This window comes from Anser anser, assembly GCF_964211835.1.
Source record: "Anser anser genome assembly, chromosome: 11".
NCBI classification, from domain to species: Eukaryota; Metazoa; Chordata; class Aves; order Anseriformes; family Anatidae; genus Anser; species Anser anser.
In genome coordinates, this window is record NC_139732.1 from 22184918 (window position 1) to 22200224 (window position 15307).

The window sequence follows — 15307 nt, forward strand, 5'->3', positions numbered from 1 at the left end:
CCCAGCACTACGTGACTGCGGGCTGGGGGCACCGCCACACAAAACGTTAATTTTGCTGCACTGTCAGACATCCTGGCAGAGCCTGCTCCGTCCTGGGCTGTGGGACAGGACCGTCTGGTGGTGTCCCAGTCAGAGCAGGAGGGCTTGGGGAGCCCTCGGGGCTGTGTCAGGGCTGGGAGTGTGTCTGGAGAGCAGGACACTCGGGGAAGAGAAGGAGGGCGTCATGTGGGGTGCGTGTGTGTGTGAGGTGCGTGAGGTGTGCGAGGAGTGTGAGGGGTATATGGTGTGTGAGGTGCGAGGTGCGTGAGGTGCGTTAGGGGTGTGAGGGGCGTGAGGTGTGTGAGGGGCGTGAGGGGTATATGATGCGTGGGGTGTGAGGTGTGTGGGGGGTATATGGTGTGTGAGGTGTGAGGAGTGTGAGGGGTATGTGGTGCGTGAGGGGTATGTGGAGTGTGAGGGGTATGTGGAGTGTGAGATGTGAAGTGTGTAAGGTGTGAGTAAGGTGTGAGTAAGGCGCGAGTAAGGCGTGTGAAGTGTGCCCGTGTGCCTTGCGGGTCTGCCGCTTGCGGACTCCAATTCCCAGAAGGCACCGCCCCCCCCGCGTGTACTACAGCTCCCGGCCTGCCCGGCGGGGCCGGCAGCGAGGAGCGGCCGCTCTGCCCCCTGGGACTTGTAGTCCGTCCCGGCGGGCGCGGCGGCGGAGGGGCGGCTGCGAGCCCCGTCCGTCGGCACGCAGGCGCGGGCGGCCGGGGCGGGCGGGGGCCGAGCGGGCTCGGCGCGTTGGAGCCTGCGCGCTGCGGAGCCGGAGCCGTCTCGCGAGGAAGGACGCCATTATCGCAGCCGCCCGACAAACACCACGAGAATTGGGCCCCGCACACGGTAACCGCGGCTCCCCGCGGCCGGCCGGCTGGGGCCGAGCTCCCGGGGGGCCTCCCGGCGGGCCTGAGGGGCTCCGGCTCCCTCCGCCGCCTCCTCCCCCGGCTCCTCACGGGGCCGCCCGAGCACCCGGCCCGCGGGGCGGCGGCTCCGGGGAGGGGCCGAGGCCCGGGGGGGTGTGTGTGTGTGTTGGGGGGGGAGGCCGGGGCCTCCTCGGCGCCTCGCTCCCCGCCGGCCTCCTCTTCCTCCTCCTCCTCAGCCGGGCAGCGGGGCGGGGTCCCCGCTCCGTGCTGGGGCTCCGCGGGCCCTTCTCTCGCTGCCTCTCCCCGGGGAGCCCGGCCTCGTCCTCTCCCCGCCCCGGGGTGCGCCCCTGGCCCTCGGGAGGACGGGGGAGGGAAGGGGCAGCGCGGCCTCCCCCCGTCACGGCTGCCCCCGCCTCAGCCTCAGCCTCTGCTTTTCCCCTCAGGGAGGGAAGGGGCTGCTGCAGGGGGTGCCGTGCCCTGCTCCTGTCAGAGCAAAGGGTTTTCGCGGTCCTATCTGGGCTGCTGTTTTCCGGCCTGAGCGTGTTAGGTTTGGTAAAGCAGTCCCGGTCACATCTCTCTTCCCTCCGTATCCATAATTCCAATAATTCTTCTTTTTCTTTCTTTCTTTTTCTTTCTTTTTTTTTTTAAATCCCTGTACCGTGGGAAATTGTGAACGCTACCAAATATAGTAATTTTATCCTGCTATGGGTATACTTTATGTATCAGTTTATTTTTAGAGTTCTCAAGGGAAGAATTATTTTTTTCAAAAGGAAACAAGTTTGGAGGGGCTTTAACAACTGAGTGCTTCAGCTGGAGCAGCTTTCAAATTGCTGTAAAATGATAATTGAGTAATTTATTTGAGAGAGATATATATGTATTTTGCCTTCTGCGTGAGGTTACCTGAGCTGCAGTACCCTTTTGATTTCAGCGTATCAAGAAACAAAGACAAAATGTGTCTGTAGGATTTTGAGCACTCAAACAAGATTTTTAAAATAAACAAACGAAAACCTCCCTGTCTTAATAACGTCATAATGGTGCCTCTTGAAGCAACGGATTTACTTGGTTAGGAAATATTAGCGTACCTGTGAAACGGTTGCCCGTAAAAATTGACCAGAATAACGAGTATGTGGTTCTGAAATTGGAAGAGCCTTACTCCATACATTAAATGGTTTCTTGGCAGCAGTTCAGTTTTCAGTAACGCATGAAAAGATGTCAGGAAGAACGTCTAGCTAATTGATTAAAAAGAGCGAAAGATGGTGTTTGGATTCTGGAAGCGTTAATATTCCATCTGCTTTAGAGGATGAAAATATTTTGTAACTCTTATCTTTGTTTTTAACTTACAATCTCTTTATCGTAACAGAAGCCGGCTTTAATGCCTTAATTATTCAGCCATGTATTAATTGTGTGGTTATGGAACGGGTTTTAAGACTTAAAGGAGTAACGGGGTGCGTTAGGAGTACAGGAGGAACGCGGCGAGCGCCGACTGCCAACGTTCATAGCTGACAGGGCTCCGTCAGCACGTGCTCTGCTGAGCGTGTTGCAGAAGGGCTTGTGTTTCCTGCCTGGGCTGTTTTTAGCACAGGACAACATACACGGTTTACACGGGTTTGTACAGACGAGGTGAAGGAAGATGAGCTTGCACCTCCTTGTAGCGGGAGAGCTGCTTACGGGTTTACCCTGCGTTTGCAGAGCAGTGCTCGGTTGTGGGATTCAGACTCACGTTAATTACAGTAACACGCTCACGTTTGCAAGGATTTCACCTCATCTTTGGTCTTCAGCTTTGCCCTGAACTTGTAAAGCATCGTTTGTGCAGGAAGAATACACGTCTTTTATTTTTTCGGAATTTGAATGTCCTCGTATCTTTCGCTGAAGAATGGCTTCAATTGAAATTCCTATGATGCTCCTTAGAAAGTAAATTAAAAGCTCTCTGATTACATTCATTTTAGAAGGAGGAGATGGGCGTTTCTTTGTGCACAGAAGCTCTTGCCCCAGAGATCTACAGAAACTGTTTATGTGAGTTGAGCAGAACAGCAGGAGCTACTTGTAGGAGGAGACAATGTGAATCAAATGATTAGAACAACAAAACACCTATGTATGCTAAACCTCGGCAATAAATTTTTTTTCCACAGATTTGATTTCCTCTAGTTTGGAACTTGATAGTTATTTACTGAAGTAATTTTATTTGTTTTCTGCTTTTTACATATTCATTAAAAGCTAAATCGTATTCTTCTTTCGCAAGTAAAAATAAAAATAATAAAATGTCTTTAAAAGTCACATCAAACACTTGTTTCCTTGCAGTTTTAGCTTTTTTCAAAGCTACCGTTAAGCGCTTAGTTTTGCTCGCCGCTTGTTAGATTGCATGTGAAGACAGTAAGCGGACATGCACAAAAAGATAAACTTCATAAAATCCTTTGCATTTGGGACTTCAAATAAAATAATTTATGATGTCTGTTGGACAAAACTCCTTTATCTTGGTTCCTGTTTGTAAAAAAAAACAAAAAAAAACAAAACCTGGCTTAAAGGGAAGAAACCCAAACTACTTAAGGGAAAAATAAGTTATGTTCAAGTTTTCCTCTGAAAATTTGAGCATCCTTATCTTATGATGAAAAAATAACACACATCTGCTTTCCCATGGTGTGAATTCATAGAAACTGTAAGAAAATCACCACTTGCCTCCCTGCTCTTTATAAACACATCTGCTACATGTCACCTTAGCTCTGACAGCCCGCTGATAGATACTCTTGCACGTTTAAAGCTGGAATTACTTTTTTTTTCCGGAGGAGGGAGGGGGAATGGCAAAACAGGATCAGACTGTAGTGATGAAAGTATTTCAGAGGAATACTTGATCTGTGTTTTTCTACTTACGTGGTGCTCTTCAGGTTATTTTCATAAATATTTTTGGTAAGAATTTAAAAACGTTAGTGTTATCCCTGTGTTTTAAAGCAGTGCTAAGGTCTGTTTTGGGAGCTTGGATGTTTCCTTTTTTATTTTTAAGTGGTTGCAGGAGGGAAATCTGTTAGACTTTTGAGTAAGCAGGTTACCTGTTGTAGATCTTATGTTGGCCACGGTGCTTGTTGATAGTAGGGGCCCGTAACAGCATTGGCTTCTTCCACCGCAAGTGCTAGATCAGAAATTTTTTCAAGTACATAGATCAGCAGTGCATGTGGTAGGAAAAAAATAGGAAATGATATTTATTCCCTTTTGTTATCTAGTTTCTGCTTGAGGTAAGACAAACACAAAAGAATAAAATGTTTTTGCACAAGTTTTCCTTGAACTTGAGCCAGACGTCAAGGAGCTACAGACTGAAGTGAAATCTTTGCCGAACGCTTTTCAGGGTCCAGGCAAGCCCGTGTGTCGGTACAGGTGCTGTCCTGGGTGTCTCCTGTGCTTAGGCTGAGTAGCTCTCCAGGGCAAAACCTTCCAAAGCTGTAGCGAAGTAACTTTGCAAAGGGAAATGGAAACTTCCAAATCCTGTAATAATCCTGTAACCTTCCAGTTTAGGTGCCCCTGCCCGCGAAAAGGCAGCGCTACGCTGGGTATGTCACAGCGTGTGCGGGACGGGGTCGGGGCTAGGTGTGCGTCTCGTTCCCACAGCCTGCTCCACGTTCGTTCTCTGTCTCTAAAGAGCTGGTTCTGCAACGGTGAGTGGATGTGGCGATGAGAGGAGGGAGTTGTGGCTTAGCACCTGTGCTCCGCGACACAGACCTGCCGGTGGCGCTTTGCAGTGTGCGCCCAGCCTCTTGGCAGGAGGGCGGCAGCAGCCTTGGACGTGGAGCGGGTCAGCCAGATGGAAGTGGCCTCAGCAGCGCCGTTCCTGTGCAAAACAGCAGGGGACGTGATGTTTCCCTCGGCAATCTCTCTGGGTTTGAATTCCACCAGTGGGGCCTTTCAGCGAGCAGCGCTGGCGTAGCGTGCTGTCAGGAACGTGATGTGGCCACGAAGCGGGAGCTGCACATGTGTTCCTCAAGGGTTGTGCATGGCTCGAGCACAAGGCTGCCGTCCAAGGGGCAGGGCTCGGTTGCTGTTGCTTGTGTTTTATCTAGGCAACGACAGGTCGCTTCTGCAGCCTGGCCGCTTCCAGAAACATAAAAGCCATTTGTGCGCTACCTAAAGCCTCTCGGCGATCTTTTACGTGGCTTTAAGTAGAGAACGCTCTGATTCTTTATGCTGGAGAGGTACGGATGTTGTTAAACTGGAGATCAGTGTCAGCCAGTTTCTAGCTTGATCTGCCTACTGCTATGATTTCAGTCTGAAACACTCTGACTTTACTGATGTCTTTAACTATTTACAGCAAATAATATTCTCCAAGGTTTCTTGAAAATAATGCAAGTAATTCCATTGAATGAAATAAACCTTGTTTTTCTCGTGGTCATTTACAATTTAATATGCTGAGATCCTGTTCGTTAAGCTGTTTGCTTGAGAACACAGAATTATTTTTAATGAGAAAAAATTACTTTGTGATACGGAAATAATTGGAGAACATAATGGAAAAACGGGTCTTTCAGAGGTATAAATTGAAAGCTGTGCTAATTTCCTTAAAATCTGTTTCCCATCCTTTGATCTCAGCTGTATACTTTATGAAAGGGAAATCAGTTTAAAATAACACAGATTGACAGATACGTGAAAAAAATCTAGGCAAACAATTGCAGTAGAATAGAGAATTAAGGTATGAAGCAGGAGGTAAACTTCTGGGATTGCTCCTACTATTGAAATAGTTAATGAAGTTGCCTTAGAAACACACACAAGTGCTTTTTATCAGGTATAAGTCACTATGTAGGTGGTCAGTATTCACAAACTGTCATTTTGTTCAGCAAATTTTAGCAAGTGTTGTAATATTGACATTTTTTTCACCTCCTTCTCTCTTCCGGCAGCATCTGACAACTTTTAAAAATCGTTATTTTTAGTTGCAGCCCTTTTGTTATGTTACTTATTTTCCGCTTTCCAAAGGGGATTCAAATATTAGATTACCATATGTTCTGTTGAAATATTCCTTAATAAGCTCCTTGCTGTTTCTAGATAACAAATAATACTTGAAGCTTTCGGCTGGAGCATGGCAATGTGTTTTGATTCCTAAATAACAGGAAAAAATCTTCAGTTTTGAAGGCCAGAGATCTAGATCAGTCCTGTCTTGTGCGTGAGATCATATTCCCGTGTTAAAAGCCCAGCTATGCCTCTTCAGGGCTATTTGCTCAACAGATAGTAATTGCTTTATTTTTCTTTACTGGGTTGCTTTACAAGGCTATACATTTTTTTTTAAAGTCAGGTTTTCTTCTATTTAATGTTGTTACTGTTTACCATTTGATTGCTACTATTACTGTAAGTATTTATAGACCTATGGGCTGTTGCTGCAGCTGTAGGCAGCTGCACCTCTATCCTCTTTTTGATCTTTTGGGGTGTATTCCTTTTAGTTTCAGGCATTAGGAACCTCCAGAGTGAAGTTTCATTGCTATTTCGTGGCATTTGAGAGAGATTTGAATTTTAAACCAGCAAACAGCGTGCAACATATTTTATCTGGATAATGCACATGGTATATTTTTCTCCACCATCTTCTGGTGAATTAGGCAAGCTCAGCTTCTTCAGACGCATGAGCAGGTTCCTGCTGGTTGGACTGATTTGTCCTCAGCCTCAAAGCATAGTTATAGTTACTCTCAGGAACGGATGAATGTCCTTTTTAGCCCTGTTTGATGGCGTGTTCCTTCTTTGCACTCGATGTACTCCTCTAGCTGTTCTGTTAGGGACGGTCCTGAAGGTTCAGTCTGAAGGAATCAAACCTAAACCTGCAGAGTAAAGATCCGGGGGCATCCCTTAATGGTATATACATGTCAATGGCTGCTATCTCTATCTGTTAGTCTGCCCATATATGTATTTCTTAGGAAAAAAAAAATACCATTTTGAGTTGAACCAGTAGTTATACAGAAAGTATCTCAAATAGTAGAGAAATACATCGTACTATTAGCTTGGAAGCACCTATTAAATATATCATGAAGTCCTAAAGAACTTTAGCTTTTTGGCTTCCACTTCATACGGGGAAAAAAATTAAAGTTTCTCAAAATGATTTTTGTCTATGCCAATGAAATTTCAAAATGTTTTGTCATCAGTGCACTTTTTTTCTTGACATAATGAAACTCAGAGTTGATAGAAATTGTATTTTCCAAAGCATCTCTCGAGCAAGTTTATGGCCAAAGATTTGGTGATAAACTTTGATTCAGTCTCTGGGTCTTTGCTGGGGGGAAAATGTGGTCCCTTGGTCCTTCGTGCAAGAATCCGAGTTTCATGAACAGATCCCAGTGCTGCGGAGGAGTCTCACCTGACAAAGGCTGCGTTCGTACGTCTGTAAAACAGGCGTTCGTACTGCTCGTACCCGCCCTCCAAGCGCTGGATTCCTGGGACTGGAAGAGGATCCCACAGCTTTCCTCAGCCGGCTTCTCGGCTGCCTCTGCAGATCTTTCAAGTAGCAGTGGGTAAACCTCGTTCGCTGTCCTGCTCTGCCCTGCTGCCTGTGGAAACGAGCGTGGCACAAGAACTTGGGGTGCTGCCTGCTCTGAATGAGTGCTAGGTTCATGTCGCAGCTGGTGATGTTTCGGATACCAGTGACTTCTGGAACATCGTCTTTCCAGAGGAAGTCCTCATTTCCCATCCCCTTCCCCAGCTCTTAGTCACTTCTCAATAAAGGCCCTTTGAGATGTTTAGAAATTACTGTTGTTTCCTCTTTGAGGTTCCCCGGCAGGATGAGTAGCAAAAACGCATTTAAAACAACGTGATCTGCTCAGGAGCCAGGCAGATACTGTACCTTGCTTTTTTATTTTTATTTTTTTTATTTCTGAAGGGAGTCTTCTTTTTTCTCTCCAGCAGGGAAAATTGAATCTTGCCTCGATCCCTTGGTGGGCCAATAGCACAGATCGTACCAGACCTGAAGTCTGTAAACTTCTGTGGCTTCTGTCACTTTAGATGAAGCATAACACCTTAATATCCTTTGAGTTTTGTGGTGGAGGATGGGAAACAAAGCACCCAGAATTCAAATATTTCAGTACAGCGCTTTGTCTGCTGCGTAATCCGCTTACATTGCAGTATTACACCTCAAGCAAAGTTTTGCTCTTTCTCATACACTTAATGTTCTGGTTAGGCAAGAGCTTTTTCCTTTGGACGGTAGCACTGAGCTGGGGCACAGCTCTTTCTTTAGCATTCCGTTCATTTTTCTTGTTCATTCACATTTCAGCTAGAATAAATGTTAGCGTTTGCTTTTGATTCTGCTTGTTTAACAGGACAGCCAGTTTTCTAGGACTACCGAATCGTACTTCAGAATAACAAATTTTCAGGACCAGACTTGGGCTGCCTTTCTGAGGCTAGTTTTGTTGTCGGAAGGTCCAGGGCTCCACGGGCACGGTGTCGGGAGGTGTTCAGGTGTGCGTTGGAGCTGCCTTCGGTAGTCGGGGTGCGCTCTGCAGGCATTCAAGGCGTGCTGGTAATCTCACCAAAACCACGTCCATTCCCAACATCCGCACGATGTTTTGGATCGTGCTGCGGCACAGAAGCAAAATACTTTTATCAGTGTTGGAGTTGTCATAGAGAACCGAGATCGGCCCCAAATAATTCAGGTTGTGTTAGGCACTTGCTTGCAATTCCCAAAGTCAGCCTGAAGTATCGCAGAAAGATAGATGCCTGAAGAGGTTCCTGGTGGGGGGGGGGAAGCTGCTAATCTCAAATGGGTACAGGCACCCAAATTAAAAGGACATCTGGGCGACCTATCTCACCCCCCTCCAGCCACGGGTAGAAGCTCTTTGAGACTGGGAGAGACATTTATGTACGTAATAGGAAAAGGGCTCTAGAAGCCCGTTCTTGGAACCAAAGCGTTTGTGTTTCTGGGGGGGATGTTATCAATAAAGACTCTCCATCTATGGGCGAAAGCAATAAAACATAGTACATCTGGTTCTGCGTACTGCCTGCGCTGTCTGAGTGGCTCTTGTTTCATGTCCGCCGGGTTTTGAGCCGTACAAGTCGTGCCTCGCATTAACGACCAATATCCTGAGCAATTTCACAGTGATGCAGGAAACTGACCTCTGCTTTAGGGCCCTGAATCTGCAAGCACTTAAGTATATCCAGTCCACATGGGCAGTCCCATTAAGTTCAACGGGATTGTATGTTGGTAAAATTGAATTCCGACTTCTTTACATGTCGAAGCACCTGAAAGCACGCTTGCGATAGGCGTTAACATCTCCTTCCTAGCTCCTTTGGGAATAATTCCAGCAAAGCTGTGGCAGCGGGGGTGTTTGCACGTGGCGGCAGTGAGTGTTTGTACAAGGTCCGCGGAGAGCTTGTGCTCGAGTTCCTGGTGGATGTGGCCACGCAGCCGCTGCTGGGGTTTCTCGTGCGGGAACGTGCCGAGTGGGGCTGAGCACGCAGGATTGCGCGGTGGTTGCGTTGTGCTTCGGTCGTGTTGGGGTTGTGGCCCTGGGCAGCGCATCAGCAGGGTTAGAAACGGACATCCAGGCAAACCAGTGGCTTGTACCAGGTGGAACGATGTATATACGTGTGTATATACATATAACCAATAACGATTAAAAGGCAGTGACAACAGTATTGGAGAATTTCTGCCTCCCTGCAAGATTTTGCACTCCAAAGAAATTTTAAGACCCTTCGTTTCTGAAGCAGCTGTTCCCCTCTGTATGTTGCTGTCTCCGTTTTAAACTGGTCTGGGAGTCATCAGCATAGCGTAGTTGTTACCGATATTTATTTTAGATATCTGCCTGCAGACTGTTACGGCCCCTGTCCTTGCTTTCCTTGTTAAGGGATGGCTTTGTCATGTCTTGGGAGGGCAGGCTTTTTCTGATCTTTGGCTGAACCAAATACGCACGTATATTACACTCAATTTTAAACTGTTAAACTGACATGCTTGTGGCACAGTTTTGCTGTGAAATTTACATAAAACACTGTTTTTACTTCTATTTTAAGGACAAAAGCTAAACTGAAGCAAAGAAAGATTAGAGTTCTCCTGCATAGTTTTTAGTGGTAGTAAAGAAGTGTAAAATGTTTTTTTTTGTTGTTGTTGTTGAAAATAGTTTTTGACTTCATATTTTGACAGACTGTAGCTTTAGAGAATTGGGGTGTAAAGGGGGCTGGGAGCTCCTGCATTGAACCCTAACTGCTGTTAAATTGTCGCTTTTCATTAGGTTATTCCTCACCTGCTAAGTAAGAGAATTTTCTTCATTTATCAGTAGTGCTGAGAAATACCAGCCAGGCGCTAATTATCTGCTCAAATAAGAGAAGTTCAGGTAAACACTGCGCAGAGTAGGGCTTTGGAGAACGTTTGTTTGCTTTAAATACAGCGTTTACCCTCACTAGCGAGTATGAGGGAGAAGATTTCTGTTTGGTGCCTGGTTTCGTACGTTAACCAGGCACTGGCTGATTTTGAGGATGCACTTTGGAATGGTGCCCTCCGATTTTGTAAAGCCATCAGATATTCCAGCAAATAGGTTTGTTTACAAGGGAATGCTCGGAAGAATTACTCTAAATGAATGTTTTAAAACGGATTAATTAAATTGCATTAAACTCACGTGTGGATAAACTAATCTAGAATCCAGGTGACCTGAATTTAATTTGGCTGCTTACAAATATTTCCTTAATTAAACAAAGGCTATCTTAAATCTGTCTTAGGTCTATCAATTCTGAGAAAGAGCGCTCGCAGAGATATTTGGAGCACTTTATCTGACCTACTCCAGCTGTGTCGCGCGCAACGCAAGGTATGAGTGTCCCTGAGCGCTGTCGTGCAGCGGGAGGCTGCGGCGCCGCTCGGGGCTTTTGGAAGCGGGGGGCACATCCCGCTGGGGGAGAGCCGCCTCCTAACCCGGGCTTGAATTTGTGCTGGGCGAGAGCTGAAGGTGTCTCCTCCAGCCCCCAGGAGGAGTGGATCCGTGGAAATAGCACAGCTGGAGCCAGTTTGAGTTTGGCTGGCCAAGGCCTCCTCTAACGAATGTATTAATGAGATATTTTCCGTCGTCTTCCCACACCTCTCCTCCAGGTGATGGCAGCTGACTACAAAGTACTGCTCTGGTCATCCAGCTCCCCAGCACCACCTGGGCGGGACAAAGTGGGGGCATTTCATTCGTGGAGCTTGGCTGTCCCTGATGGGGTTTATCCTGAGCTTCCTGGCTTTCTTTGCATTTTTTTTTTCTTATTATCTTAGTACTTGGTCCAGGTAATATTTCAGCACTGGGTTCTCAATGCCAATGTACATGCATTTAATTTAGAATTAATGAGGACTAGCGTTGCAGCCAGGAGAATGAAAGGGGAGGGGGGTTAAAAAAAAAAAAAAGGAAAAGCAAATTTTGAGAAAGGAAGTGCTTTGCTTCAGGAAATGTTGGTAAATACTTCACTGGGTAAAATATGTGGAGAATGTATGGAGAAGCTGTTATTCTGATTTTTTTTTTTTTTAATTTCTGAATCTGAGGCTTTTTTAAGGTAATAATCTAATTCTAACTTTATACTGTTAAATTTTATGAGAATGTTGCCCTTGGTTCTGAAAACAAACTTAGCCCGCTGCTGAAATTTTCTGTTATAAACTGAAATTCTGAATTTTTCAAAGGAACCTTTTCAAGGTGTGGTAGCTGCTGTGGTTGCAGCACCCAGCGGAGCTCACTTGGGCGTTGCTTTCACGACCCTCCCATCTAGCATTGACAACAACTACCTCTTTTCTCCTTATTTTTGGATCCGGGAGCTCACTGAATCTGGTGACAGCAGGAGGATATTTTGTTCTGCCTGGAGAGACTGTAGAAATGTGTTCTGTTGGCTAATTGCAGTGTATGGTTTCCTGAAATTGTAATAAAATTTGTTGAAATGGAAATAAATACTGTTGTTACGAAGAAACGTTGCTGTGTGTGTGTAATAGCTCTCTTCCCAGTCCCAGTCTGGTTGGTATGCTGCTGTTTAAAGACTGACAGAATCTTTCAGGGCTTATTTTCTGATCTATGGCTGAATGCTTTCAGACTACGACCCATAAGAGATGGAGAGCAGAGGTCAGAAGTGTGAAATTATTTTTTGTGTTGCAGAAAGGTTCAATTCATTTCAGTACTTTACAGAATGAGTTTTGAAAGGCTAAATACGTATTACAGTGGATTTAAACAAAAAGAAAATTGAAAGTCCTTTGGAATGACTTACTAGATACTGATGTGTTTGTGGGGGAAGCTGGTTAAAAAGCAACGCATGCAGCATCGGGGAAGTCTAGCGTTGTGTAAATCGACAAAGTGTTAAAAGTTGGGTTTTGTTCTACTTTGTCCGTTTTTAGCGTTTGGAGCGGTGGCCGTCTTCACACCGAGGGCAGGGCTCTTAGCGTTACTTGCAGTATGTGACATTATGAAACAGTAACTCCAGCACAGCTGTTTTATTATGTGAAGGCTGGCCGCTTACCAGGATTTCTCAGAAATGGCAAACGCGATTTGCCAAAATGGCATCCATATGCACTAACGCATTGCCAGTTTTCTCGGGCGGGCTGCCACGCTCCGCGCGGTCCCAACAGTTTTTCACCGCGATCCGAATTTCAGATGACTCAGTATTGGCAGCGCTGGTATTTGGAGTAAACAACTGCGGCGCGCGGGGAGTCCTCCTCCTGAGATGGGCTCTCGCAACGCGCTGACCCTTCTCCACGATCTGTCCCTCTCTTCAAAAGTCTGTGCTCCACCTGTCTGGCTTAATGGCTTTCTTGTGTTCGAGTGGCAGAGGGAAAGAGGAAAATCTTTATGCGTAGCTGGAGTTGATTCAGCGTCGATGTTAAGGGATGAGTTACCGTTTCCACTGGTAAACCTTAAATTATTGTGCTAGGGTTTTTTTTTTTTTGCTTCAGGTTAAAAAGGAAAAGACGACTGATCTCCTTGTATTCATTGTCCATCCTTTTATGACTGTGGGAAAGCAGAGATACAAATGGTTCCAGTGACTTTAATTCAATTTTACAGGCTGAAGGTTTCTCTTAAAACGCTAATAAATAACCTTGACGGAGGGTTCCAAGGGAGCAGGGCTGAGAAATCAGGGCTGTATTCTGAAAATGCCTTCATCAGAACTGAATTGTGGAAAAAACAGGCAGGTTCAGTGCCCAAGAAAAGAAGTTTTGTTTCAAGCCTGCTTATAACTAGCTGCAAAGAAGCTCCCTGTTCTCACTGAGTTTTAGGTGCCCATTAAAAGTGGTAGGACTTTGGTAGGACATGGTAGGACTTTGTGTTCATATGGATCTGTACAGATTGCAGTAGCCAGTGTGGTCTGGGAAACTCATATGCTGTTGCAACATCAACACTTAGGTCTGATCACTCCCCAGAGCTAAGGAATAATTTGCAAATTAAAACCCTGCAATTTATGAATGTTCTTTTAGACACTTAAATGTTTTTTTTTTTTTTTAAATCAATTTAAAGAAAACAGTTTGTGTTTTACACTGACGAGCTGCCCAGTCTCTGACACTACCCAGTCTCCTTATCCACTGGGAAAATGCAGCAAGGTGAATCAGAAAGGAAAGCTCGTGCTCTCAGCCTACTCATCATGTAGAAAGTTTATACGCATGGGTGATGCCTGTATTAAAGTAGCAGTTCACACCATTGTGTGATCCATTCTCTCTGTCGGTCACTTCTCTTAAGAATTCTCTCTCCTTCTGTAGAGGAAAAATGAAAAAAAGAAATGCAAAATGGCTATATCGGGTATTAACGCTCCTCTTGCTGCTGTTTTTCAGGATTGCATGTCTCGTAAAATTACATATTTGGGGGCCTGCGGTGGTGTGTGACGGGACATTGCAGCCTGGTTCTGAATGATGTCAGAACAGGACTTGGCAGATGTTGTTCAGATTGCTGTTGAAGACTTGACTCCAGATAACCCAGGTACAGTAGAGGTGGTAGCGATGGCATGAGAAAGATAATGTATAGTATTACCCATTTACAAGGTGGAAATCACTGCTGAGCTGCTTTGAAAAAAATGTAAAGTGCTGCTGCAATATTTACTGTGAGAGGCACTTGCTGAGACTACCTACTGAATTTGGACAGCTTTACTTACATATCTCTAGCACCCTTTGGATCAAATTAATTTTTTTTTTTTTTACTTTTCTTTTAAAGACCTTTTTTTCTTCAAAGGTAGACTACTGCCAAAACTTGATATATGCCAAATCATATTTTTTTTTTAGTTTCAGACCAAATCCGTGTTTGAGACTTTTCCTCAAATAACTGTCACCCCTCTATTATGAATCATTGTTTTACTTGTAAAATATTTCCTCTCAAAAATTATTAAAATTCCTTGGATTTATAGCAAAATGACAGTAAATTTGAAAAACACTTCTGAAAGCAAACACCGTGATTTCCTTTGCTTAGAATTTGATCTACTAAGGGAAAACGTGTTGAAATCAACTACAGAATTTAATCCAATGCTGTCACGTATAAGTGAGCGTTGACAGAAAGAACAGTAACTACAGGTACAGAAAACCGAAATGCATTTTAAAATACTTTTCTGATGCAGAACAGAAAAGTTCTTTCAGAAATGTACCCAAAGGGATGGAGGAGAAGCTGAGACTTACCTGTCCCAGCCTAGTTCATAACTTGGTGGGCATCCAAGGATTATCACCTGTAGCATGGTCAACCTTAAACAAGCTTTCCTTTGCTCGATTTTGTGAAGGACCTTGAACCTGGGCTCATTTCAGGTGATGTTCTGACTGCGACGCTGTTCAGGGCTCTACCTCTTGATTTTACCAGCGAGGTTTTCCAGTTCGAAGTTCAGAACACTTTTGTTATTGTTTCTTCAGAGTGTTTACCTCTAGATTAAAGGCATTTAGGATCTATAGGTCTGCATAACCAAGTACTTATTTTGGAAAATTTTCAGGGTTTAGTTAATCTCTACTGGAGAGAAATTAATGGTTTAGTGGTGGACTTGGCAGTGTTAGGGTAAAACTTGGACCAGGTGATCTTAGAAGTCTTTTCCAACCTAAATGATTCTATGATTCTGTGAACAGCGTGGGAGAAATCCTGCGTTCATGCAGAATTAGAACTGCTTACAGTTTTGCAGAGTGTGAAGGTTCAGAAGCCAGAAATAAGTAATCATACATATTTAAGAGAAAACATAAAAACAAAAAAAAATAGAAATATACAATATGTTAACTAAACTCCTTTCGTATTATTTGATTTGTCCATTTAATATATTTTAAATCCAGGTCTTGCCTCTTGTATTATAAGCTACGGCAATGCTTATTTTTCTTTGCAGTTGTGTTGGAGAATCATGAAGTGACAGACGATGACGTAGAGCCTACTCTGAAACGTCAGCGTATAGAAATTAACTGCCAGGATCCCTCTATTAAGGTTACAAGAATACCCTTTTCTGTTTGTATTCATAATACCAATTAAATTAGCTTTCTTGGGGAAATGATATCAAATGAGCTAATGCTCATGCACAATACT

At 44.7% G+C, this 15307-nt stretch overlaps 1 protein-coding gene across 8 annotated transcripts in view; it reads left to right on the forward strand.

Annotated features, from left to right (window-relative positions):
* The first annotated feature begins 642 nt into the window (after positions 1 to 642).
* The window catches only part of BANP (BTG3 associated nuclear protein), a 146349-nt gene continuing 131684 nt past the window's right edge, over positions 643 to 15307 (forward strand). For 3 of the 8 annotated variants that reach the window (XR_014589053.1, XM_083851760.1, XM_083851763.1), the window contains exons 1-5: positions 650 to 879; positions 10551 to 10636; positions 10915 to 11091; positions 13603 to 13747; positions 15114 to 15208. Coding sequence is in view for 5 of the 8 variants with exons in the window: in XM_083851760.1 (XP_083707886.1) it covers positions 13678 to 13747; positions 15114 to 15208 (165 nt within the window). In the remaining 3 variants the exon portion in view is untranslated. Of the gene's footprint in view, positions 880 to 10550; positions 10637 to 10914; positions 11092 to 13602; positions 13748 to 15113; positions 15209 to 15307 lie in introns of all 8 variants that reach the window. The other 5 variants (XR_014589051.1, XR_014589052.1, XM_083851762.1 and 2 more) reach the window with 5 other exon arrangements.